General features: G+C 34.3%; 1 protein-coding gene across 1 annotated transcript in view; it reads right to left on the reverse strand.

Moving 5' to 3' along the window:
- LOC111044456 overlaps positions 1–11,295 on the reverse strand; it is a 118,467-nt gene extending 107,172 nt beyond the window's left edge. Inside the window, exon 1 of the mRNA XM_039435037.1 lies at positions 9,301–11,295. Coding sequence (XP_039290971.1) covers positions 9,301–9,729 — 429 coding nt within the window. The 5' untranslated portion in view covers positions 9,730–11,295. The remainder of the gene's footprint in view (positions 1–9,300) is intronic.
- Positions 11,296–12,065: the final 770 nt, after the last annotated feature.

Here is a 12,065-nt window from a genome sequence, read left to right on the forward strand (position 1 = left end):
CCAATGACAGGCGTTCATGCCCTCGACCAATAGCAGTACTCGCCTACTAGTATAAATTCTGCTGCTCTTGTATTTACTTTTAGTTTATCAGAGATTGACAATGGTGTAATAACCGAAACCGGTCTTTCTAATTATCAATAAATCAGTGGTTTTTTGACAATTTCTTAGTCTTTTTCATTCAAGAGTTTTGTTTGGTAAACAAAGGGTACAAGTGATACTTCTTATCACTATTTAGCTGATAATTGAGAAAGGAGAGCAATTCGAGACATGAAACTGTACGTTTGATTTGGTAAAAGTTTACCGAATAGTTAAAGGAATAGGTGAATATAATTTCTATATTCATTTCATGAATGAAGAATTAATTGATGTAAAAAACCTTAGGCTCAATTTTCTCGAAACTAACAATATGTCACTTGGACCCCTTGTATTATAACCCCTTCACTTAGTCTATCTCTACTTATTTAGATTCAATCATTCAATTGGTAGGCAGCATTCCATCCTTTTCTGTCCAGAGCTGTACTTTCCAGTAGGAAGTAGCTCTGGATCCCTGGGTCTAGTTTAGTTTAGAGTTACTAAGTTTATAGTGATTCGAAAATATTTTTGTAGTAAATGGTTTGGAGTGATATGATTATATTGTCATGGTGGATAGTTACTTATAGCACAGAGGAAAGAAACACTACTTTATGCTTATTCCGTGCTTATAGTAATTCGTGAATGTAATGATAATAGTATTGACTAGTAGTTGTGTGAACAGTAGACCTTGCGCTCAGTAAGTTACATTGACCTGTTGTTATGTTTTCTCAAAAATTAATAGATAATTTAGCAATCTAAAATGTCTAGAAGAAATCCTAAATAAACATAGAGCTTTCTGTCCTATCGTACCGTGACGTGTCGTCCCGGAATGTGGGTATGAGCGCTGTTATCAGGTCTGGCTGCAACTGTTTACAACCTTGATGGAAAGATACATTATCAAGATGTTCGATGTTTTTGAACGGGTATTATTATAGTCAACTGTCTACTAACGTTGATGGAAAGATATATTTTCAAGATGTTCGATGTTTTTGAACGGGTATTATTATAGTCAACTGTCTACTAACGTTGATGGAAAGATATATTTTCAAGATGTTCGATGTTTTTGAACGGGTAGTATTATAGTCCACTAAACAGCTGATTTATGATGAATAATTCTATAGTCTGATTTTTACTCTCATATTGGCGTATAGTATGAAGGAAGCTCCTTTATCCTTTTATATTATCCTTGAAATGCAAAATTTCCAAAAACCTTGTATATACGTCGACGCGCAATTGAAAAAGGAACATACCTGTCAAATTTCATGAAAATCTATTACCACGTTTCGTCGTAAATGCACAACATATAAACATTAAGAGAAATACCAAAACGTCGACTTTAATCTAAAGGTGCGTACAGATATACGCGCCGCGAACATGAACAATTCACTTTTAATCAGCTGACTATATCTGTATTTTTACAGAAAAGGTAAGATACAGATATGAAAAGCTTAGCATCAGCTGATTAAAATTGAATTGCTCATGTTCGCGGCGCGTAAATCTGTACGCACCTTTAGACCTCACTTCGCTCGGTCAATAAAATATTGTCATAGTTGATAGTTATTCGTTAATATATTGATGGTAGTAGTGATAGTGTATTGTTAAGATAAGAGTGCATGCTCCATAAAGGATTATGATTTATAAGGATTGAATGAGTTTTCTCCATCAGATGGCAAAGTCGATGAAGATGACTCTCTCCCGCTATCTTCGAATCATTTTTGTATCTTCTTCCTATTTGTCCACAATGGTAGTATTTGGTTAACATATTTGTTGCTATCCTTGTCTATCATCCTTGTATCATCTGTGTATCATCTCTGTATCATCTTTGTATCGTCTTTATTTCATGTTTGTATCATCTTCCTATAGTGAGGTCCACGTCATAAAGATTAGAAAAATTTCTAGAGACAATGAAGAACTTGCATCAACCAATGAGAGTCTAATCAAATAAATATTGTAGGTAATAGAAATTCAACGAATGAGGTTTTAGAACTAAGAACCAGCAGAAAATGCATTTGTGAATGTCAGACTGTCGAAATGAATGACTGTTGAGATGAGGATCATAATGATAATGATAATACTAGTAGTTCTGTGAACACACATCTGTGTAATCACTTGTCAGCTGATTTATGATGAATAATTCTATAGTCTAATTTTTACTATACCTGTAAAAAGGCTCCTTTTCCCTTTTATATCATTCTTGAAATGCAAAATTTCCAAAAACGTTGTACATACCACGGTATTTAGATGAAAATATTGTTCTATATACCGTGGTATATACGTCGACGCGCAATTTAAAAAAGGAACATACCTGTCAAATTTCATGAAAATCTATTACCGCGTTTCGCCGTAAATGCGCAACATATAAACATATAAACATTTGAACATTCAAACATTTAAACATTCAAACATTTAAACCAAACCGTCGACTTGAATCTTAGACCTCACTTCGCTCGGTCAATTATTATCACAAAGCATAGATGACTTAGTTCAAAACGTTTATCGATTTGATCTCTCGGAATTTGAATAAGACATGTTCACGCTCATCTGTAACGTCCGGAATTAATAAAATGCAGTTTTTTTTTTGAAGAAAATTAGGGGAATGGAGGAACGAATATATTATATGCCCAAATATGAACTTGGATTACCTTTGAGAGAATATGTGGTATGAAGGAATGAGTGGAAACTTTTGTAAGTTTTCGAAGAAATGATGATCCTCAGGCCTACGATTCCGAGGAATTCTCCACACATTTCCAAAGAGGGCGATTCCAGTAGAAGGTTGTAAAGTGTGGAGCCTGGAAGCTTACCCTTTGTACTCATGCTTAACTGCCTATACAGTAATGGCCTGACATAAGCCACCAGGTTACGAAAAGTATAAACGGAATGAAACAGTATTATCCAATACATTCCGATGATTGTGGAAAATTCTTCGCCGTCAAAATAATCCTTCATTCATCAAACAGCCTTTTCACCGTTTTCTCGACGCTTGAGGAAAACCCCTTCAAGGAGCCATCAAGCTGGTCCTTTGATATTGAGATTTTCTTTCACCAGCCAAGAAAACGGATTAGGATTTAGCGTTTAGAGCCAGAATTATCGGGCTGGAGATGAAAATCCCCTCTCAACGAAATTGATTTCTTTTGTATCAGTCAGGAGACGGCGGATTTATTCTCAACTGTAGGCTATAATGCTGAGAAATGCTAGTGGTTTGTTGAGGAATTACGTTTATGAGCCAGAGTCTACTTCAACAATCAACAAGATTGAAATGCAATTTTTATTAAATTGGTTTGGCTAATTTTCATTCTTTGCAGTGCATCTATATATATAAAAGCGAAATGGCACTCACTCACTGACAGACTGACTGACTCACTCACTCACTCACTCGCAGAACTAAAAATCTACCGGACTAGAAACGTTCTAATTTGGTAGGTATGTTCAGTTGGCCCTTTAGAGGCGCACTAAGAAATCTTTTGGCGATATTTCAACTCTAAGGGTGGTTTTTAAGGTTTTAAAGTTCTTTTAGCATGTATATATTCTTCTTATTCAAATATCTTTAAATTATAATTGAAATGTACATACCATATGTTAATAAAGAACTATAATCTAGAGAGAGTACCTCTTCAAAACAGTTGTTCTGGTAACTAAATTAAAAATTTTGTCAGGTTGGCATAAAGTTGAGTTGACTTTGTTAGGTTGGCACCAAATTGAAGATTGAAATGCATTTATCCAGGACCTCCTAAATACCAATTTTTCCATTTAGCCAAAATTAGCGTTCTCTCAGCTTTTCTGCGTTTCCTCACTTTTTTCAATAATTGATGGAAATATATTTAAAAAAATTCAGTACACAGGTTTAGCTGAGGTGAAAGAATTTTGTTCGCCAAAGATACGCCGATATAGTAACAGGTGTTTTTCGAGATCAAATTGACATAATACGTTCAAATTCGGTACAGAGGTTCCGCTGAGGTCTACATGCAGGCGAGCGAAGCGAGCCCGCTGATCTCATTTTTGGGCAATCCAGTCGGGGGTCCAGGGGGCGGAGCCCCCTTGCTGGACGGATATGGCGAGCGAAGCGAGCCTGACGGCTAGTTAAATTATAAAGCCTGAATTTCCTATTGAAGATTTTTTTTTATAATTTTGATGAATAAAGTTTGAATGGAGTTATGTTAATATCATTTAAAAGAAAAATAGGGGCCCCACCAACAAAAGTTCATACGAGTTTACTGTTGAAGTTTAGTTTCATGTTGAAGCCTATATGTCAATATATAGGTTATGTCAATAACCTATATGTCAATTTTATATGAAGTTTATGCCTATATGTATAGGCCTATAAGCCTATATCCACAAGAATATTCAAGCTATAACTCTAGTGTACTAAACAGATCTTCGATGAGAATAAGGAGTGGAGAATCATGAATAATTATGATAATGGCTTGGAATGCACAATACACTGCGCACACAACAAACGACAACACAAAACAACGAATATTTCCAACATATGGATGCCAATTAAACATGAATCCTGTTGCTTAGAAGATGAATAAATCTTGAAACCTCCGCTATTATTCTCTGTGAAAAAATCCTTGAGAAATTGGAAACGAGGAGTGTAGAATTTTATAACAATATCTATGAACCCACCTTTGATCTAATAGTCATGATGAAGTCAACGCTGTCCTTGACCTAAACCACTCACATAGGATTAAACAATGAGAATCAATCCTGAAGAAATATTCATCATTAATATCGATGACTCCTCCATACTTAATAACTTATTAGCATGACAACAATAGATTTATCCCTTTTGGAAGGCCATAATGATTGCCAACATTCTTGAGTACTGCTGACATTTCAATAACCATAGAAACTACTAATCTATGAAGTGAGGAGGTTTACGTTGTAATGGCAGTAATATTGATTAACGTTGGTGTTGCTATCATTGCTCATCAGCCTTGTATCATCTTCGTATGATTTGTGTATCATCTTCGTATGATTTGTGTATCATCTTCGTATGATTTGTGTATCATCTTCGTATGATTTGTGTATCATCTTCGTATGATTTGTGTATCATCTTCGTATGATTTGTGTATCATCTTCTTATGATTGTGTATCATCTTCGTATGATTTGTGTATCATCTTCGTATGATTTGTGTATCATCTTCTTATGATTTGTGTATCATCTTCGTATGATTTGTGTATCATCTTCGTATGATTTGTGTATCATCTTCGTATGATTTGTGTATCATCTTCGTATGATTTGTGTATCATCTTCGTATGATTTGTGTATCATCTTCTTATGATTTGTGTATCATCTTCGTATGATTTGTGTATCATCTTCGTATGATTTGTGTATCATCTTCGTATGATTTGTGTATCATCTTCTTATGATTTGTGTATCATCTTCGTATGATTTGTGTATCATCTTCGTATGATTTGTGTATCATCTTCGTATGATTTGTGTATCATCTTCGTATCATCTGTGTATCATCTTTGTATCATGTTTGAATCATTTTTAGACAAAATATTCTATCTCAATTATGATAATTTATTATTCATCAATTATTGAAAATACATTTTCTTGGTGAATAAAATGCATAATTGATCGTTTTTAACAAGAATGAACAGTGAATATTGCATCAGATCACCGGTATCAGAATATATCTCATAGGAAACAATGGCAAGGCAGAGAATCGGCACTACTGTTCCTCTATCTTTCTTCACCACCATTAAGACGTGAACCTCACCATTATATTGAAGTGAGAGGAATGGATAAGAGAGAGGAAGAGTACATAAGATATACCGGTATCAGCTATTCTGCATACAAGGCAGAGAATCGGCACCACAGTTCTCCTATCTCTTTCCACTCCATTTTCTCCAATATCTCTTTCATACTCCATTTTCTCCAATATCTCTTTCATACTCCATTTTAATAATCAATGATTTGATCTTACTTACTTTTATAATTGTTTTACTTTATTAATTTTCTGTTTTTTCTCTCTTAAATCTTCATATTAATTGAAACTTTTACAATATTTTCATTTTTAAATAAATCCTTAGTGAATTCATGAAATTAACGTTTTAATAGAGAGTTAGTGGGAAGGATACTTCGAATATTCTTTCCGAAGAATGGACATTGATATGTCCAAAGCTCCGCCAATTTATGTAGATGCATAACAATATTATCTATTTTATCTATAGTTATTACGAATTGCTTTTCTTCATATGATATACTGCTCAATAATTATTTTCTTAGTTTATATTTTGTAAATTCATCTATAATTTTGCTTTATTGTAAGCTATTTTATATAAGTGTATAAGCCAGTATATATTGTAATCTACATGAATAAAGTACTCAATTAATCCACTGCCATTATAACGTGGACCTCACTACAGTGTACAAGGTCATTCATGTGATAGATCTCATACAACGAATCAATCACTGAGGAAAAGTTCATTCATGCAATAAAAATCAGGCATTTACACACAATAGCTGCGATGTTTACATGCTATTAGCGGCTAATTTACTTACAATGAGTGGCTCGTCAAGTCATGAATGGACTAGAATGAGTAGGCTAGATACCAAATCGGGATTAGGCAGCATAGTGTTCCCACGAAAATCACCCACTGCCCACCTTTTTACGCTTCGCTTGAGCAATCGGCATGCTTTGCCAATAAATATGACTCTTCCCTTCACTATAATACAAATATAGAATGTGGCTGTTTTCGATTTTGTTGGCCAAGTTTGATTCTGAATTATAGTGCGAGAGTGATGAATGAGTCTTAACTTGAGATGATTTGAACAGTTCGAATGATAGATTCAAATAAAAATGATCTATTTATTGTTTATTAGTAAAAAGTTAATTGTCATTAATATATTTCAAGAATGATGAATGAATTTCGTTGTGATGAATGATTCGAATAAATGTTTTTCATGTATTTATTAGTACAAAATTACTAATCATGAAGAGAAAACACACTACTGTTGAGCAAGTTGATACAATTCAATGTCTCAGTCCAATACAATAGTATCAAGTCCAATACAAGAACAACATTTTTCTATATACTTTGTGGAAATAATCAAGGACTGAAAATTTTGTGAAGTGAACAACTACAAGACTTAATTTATTTCGGACTATGTGTAACCTTATCAAAATTTGGGAGTGGAATAGCACAAGGTTACCTTATTTTTTCTCTCCCTATCATTTTCATGATGTTATTATTGTATTAATCAATAACGAAAGAATCTATTTCAGATCACACGAATTTCAGCAATAAATCGACGTTATTTTTAATATCAAGTAATGAATAAAGCTGAAGAGGCTATAGTCTCCGTACTTGATCCTTTTGTTGCATAATGAGTTTCAACAATGTTATCCCCTCATTACAAAACCCTCACAAAAGCATAAAATTTAATTAATCCATTTGATGGTGTGCAAACAGATAGGGCACGCCACAAAGGGAAACTAATAATGCATGTCGTATGCTCGCTTTTATTAAAATTTAACAATTGCTAATAAGCTTGCACATATGGGACGAATTCATCTCAAAGACTGGATGAATTTCAAATAACCGAAATTATAATTCTACAGTTGAATAGTCGTATATCATAATAATCATATTGAACTACTAGTACTCTTGTTGAATTTTACAAAAAATCTTTATTGATACTGATGATATCGATTTGAGCTTGCTTGTATTGCCTGCAACCTTATTTTGATTGAGATATTTTGAAAAAAAAAAACAAATCAAGTGAACTCAAAAGGTTTAAATCACCATTGATTATATTCAGAGTGATGAGTTTTATTTCGTTCATTGAAAATTCACTTCATTGTTATAAATAAGGACGAATGTTTTTTTTTTATTTTGCACTCAAAGCTTAGTATTCTTGTTTACCTTTGAATCTTTCTAATGATAGTAACTTCCACGTTTTGTGTAGTTGAGAAGTTGATATTGTAGTAGTTATTCACATTAAATAAGAAGACTAAGAAAATGTCAAAACCACGGGTTTATTGATAATTAGAAAGACTGGTTTCGGTTGTTACACCATTGTCAATCTCTGATAAACTTTTATTCTTTAATTATCTCCATTATCTATAACCTCTTAGTCTTCTTATCTAATTAGTAACTTCCTAGCAAAGTCGAAATTTATCACTTTGGTACATTCATTGCCACTTTTGATTATCAATGACTGTACTAGCTTGAAAAATCATTCTATCCTTCATATATACTCATTGAAGTTCAATTTCTTCGAACTATTGGAAGGGAGGTATTTTATCCACTAAACAAGTTTTAACAAGTCTCGAAGTCAAAAAAGAGTTCACATCTTGATTTCTGACTAGTTCTAGTTGCATCTTTCATTCCAATTGCTCACCATCAATAGAATTCGATTTCCTCTACAATCTTCAAATCGAAAGAATATACTAATCTGTTAATGGGAGGAAGGATAGCTTGTTTAATGGAATAAATCATCTAGTAGCAAGTTACAGAACACATAATATATTGCTACCAGGAGGACAGAACCACGCTTGCCTCTGTGTTCTGGTAGCAATATATTCTGCCTTGAGATAGCTAATAATGATACATCGGATGTGATATTAGGTGTTAATTATTATTAAAAATAATCAATCATACTTTATTCGGCAAGAAAATAATATATATTCTTCAATGATTCAATAACCATTAATGAATATTAAACAGAAATCCAAATTAAATACTGTAATTTCATCGAATTTCGATCTAGCTGTTTACCCTGTTGTCAATATTTGTAGTAGCAGAAGTCTTCGGGGTGAATTACAGCATATAATTTGGATTTTCGTCCAATAATAATTATTAATTCATTTGCATTCAAATAATTGCAATATCTCAGTAATTATTTGCAGTAGCTGAAGTCTTCGGGGTGTGAATTACAGCATTTAATTTGGATTTTCGATCAATAATAATTTTTAATTCATTAGCATTTGAATAATTGCAATATCTCAGTAATTTCCATCTGTAGATTGAATAACCATTTTTCGTGATTGAGATTGGATATTTTGCTAAATGATAATATCGGTACATTGTTGAAAAAACGATCTTGAAATGCTGCAGATCTGGCAAAGGATAATGCTATCTGATTTGTCGAATGATAGAAGAGGATATCAACATCAATGTTAATGAAACACTCCTATTCAGCACAAAAACACCTCTACAACTACTCAGAAAGTTAAATTTATAACTAGAAGATTCTGGAAATATTCCACTCACCAACTGTAGATAAGTGATAGACGGCCGATGAGAATCCCTCAGTAGTCCGGTGGAAGTGAGCAGTAGAGCCAGCGTGTCCACCGCAAGACATACAAGACATAGAGCCAGATAGATGGTCAACGCCAGGGTAGTTCTGTCATCCTGGTAGCAGAACCTCTTCAATCCGGCCGTCAGTGCGACACAACCACACGCCAGGGCCGCTGCACCCGCCCATAATCCGGCTCCAACCCCAGCCATGGCGGATCCATGGATTATGGCCAGGATCCCGAAGACTCCCATGAGGAGTCCGCAGATACACTGGAGAGTTCCCAGACCTGTCAGGGCCAAGGTCATTGTGTCGTCTGCGGAGGTATTGGATACCTGGGTTGCTGAGCATTTTTCTTCACTTGGTGGGGATTTGGCTACCATTTCTTGCTTTTTTGATTCCATTTTTATGGTTTATTTCAAGGTAAAATAAAAGTTGATAACAAAAATAGACCTGACCTTCAAATGTACAAATCTTCACACTATAATATCGATTGATTCTCCGACAAAATACTTCACACAAAATTATACTCCACTTGAGTAGCAAGCACTTCTGCTACATATATATCACCTGACCAATAATATACTTCACTTGAGTAGCACTTCTGTTACATATATATCACCTGACCACTTGAGACAAAATGTACACTTAAGTAGTACTTCTATTCTTGGGTTTATTACACTATTTGTATTTGATCCTTACAAATTTTATTATCTTGAACACAATCTATCCTATCTATGAGTAATTCAAAATCTACCCTCACTTGTGATTAAAGAACGAATTAATTCTAAAGTAAATTGAATCAGAATTTTCCTCAATTGGAAATGAAAATCGATCAAGTGTCCATGAAATCCTGAACTCTGTTGATAACTATATTTCTATACTTGTGATCACCCAGGTTGTAATACCAGGACATTTTGCAGTCAATTTATCAGCAATATTATACTCATAAATGTCCCTCATGATACAAAGGGGAATTATAGGTTACGCTCACATAAATTACATTAGTTTCCCACTTTGTGGAGTCCTTTAATTGGTATTTGATACTAAATTATACAAAGGGAATAATTATAGGCTACGTTTCCATAAAACACACTTATAATAATTTTAGTTTCCCACTTTGTGAAATCCTTAGACTGGTTTTTGATATTAAATGCAGAAACTTCTCTCAAATCAACAATTTAGGGGCTTCACTGTTATTGCAACTTATTCAGTATTTTTGACACTATTCTAGTAGAGATTTTTCTCCAAGAGGAAGTTCACTTTTCAAGCTGTAGATCTGGAGAAACATATCCACTTAATATCAAGGAATTATCAAAGAGTTATCAATCAATCTTTAAAATTATCAAGGAAACATGTGTTATTCACTAGTATAAGATATTTTAAAGCGTCATTCAGAAACTTCTCTCAAATCACCAATTTAGGAGCTTCACTGTTATTGCAACTTACTCAGTATTTTTGACACAATTCTAGTACAGATTTTTCTCAAAGAAGAAATCCACTTTTGAAGCTGTAGATCTGGAGAAACATATCCACTTAATATCAAGGAATTATCAAAGAGTTATCAATCTTCAAAATTATCGAGAAAACACGTGTTATTTACTCTTGTATAAGATATTTTAAAGCGTCATTCACTTGTATAAACATTACATATTGGTCATGTCACACACATGTCGAGGATTTCAAATTTTCTGGTGAACTCACACACCCACACACGTTCACAACACTAGCACAAGAGAAACCAAAGTTTGCCGAGATCAGTTTCGGCGCGCAACTTTCACGTTGAATAGACTAGGACAGCTGATAGCATGCCTTGAGCCACAACACTGAGTACTAGAGTACTATTATAGTAGAGTAGTGAAATCGACTATGCACTTGCCGCTATACCGGTGTCGGTCTGCACACTGGAGAACTGAAAGTCGTCTCTGCAGACACGGATCCTCGGCGGCCCCTTCTCCTGGCTACGATACTTCCTCCTCCATCGCCTTCTATTCCTCCACCTCATTCTTCTTCTTTCGCTTTTTCTTCTTCTGTTATTTTCTTCTTCACCAGGCCTCTTCTGTTTGTTGTACTTTGATCCTTCCTCCTTCATCGCCTTCTTCTTCTACTCCACATTCTTTGTTTTCTAAGTTATTGTTTTCTTTTACTTTAGTTCATGGTTTATGATATTGTTTTAGATGTAATTTAGAATTGTATGGAGGCTTTAGTGTAAGAGAGGGCCGGCTGCGCCCTAACTTTGCCCTCCTAAGTTTTTTAATAAAGGCAGCGATTCAGTTCAATTCAATTCAATTCAATTCAATTCAATTCAATTCTTTTTCTTCTTCTTCTCCTTATTTTTTCTCCTTCTTTAACTCTTGTCTTTTTCTTCTTATTCTTCACCTGTCTTCTTCCCCTTCTTCGATGCTTCCTTCTTCTTCTACACCACATTCTTTGCTTTCTAAGTTATTGTTATCTTTTACTTCAGTTCATGGTTTTTGATGTTGTTTTAGTTGTAACTTAGAATTGTATGGAGGGTTAAGGGTAAGAGAGGGCCGGCTGCGCCCTAACTTCGCCCCCCTAGGTTTTTAATAAAGGCAGCGATACAATTCAATTCAATTCTTCTTCTTCTTCTTCTTCTTCTCCTTATTTTTTTTTCTCTTTCTTTAACTCTTGTCTTCTTCTAATTCTTCACCTGTCTTCTTTCCCTTCTTCGATACTTCCTTCTTCATCGCCTTCTCTTCCTCCACCACCTTTCTCTTCT

Source organism: Nilaparvata lugens, chromosome 8 (assembly GCF_014356525.2).
Source record: "Nilaparvata lugens isolate BPH chromosome 8, ASM1435652v1, whole genome shotgun sequence".
NCBI classification, from domain to species: domain Eukaryota; kingdom Metazoa; phylum Arthropoda; class Insecta; order Hemiptera; family Delphacidae; genus Nilaparvata; species Nilaparvata lugens.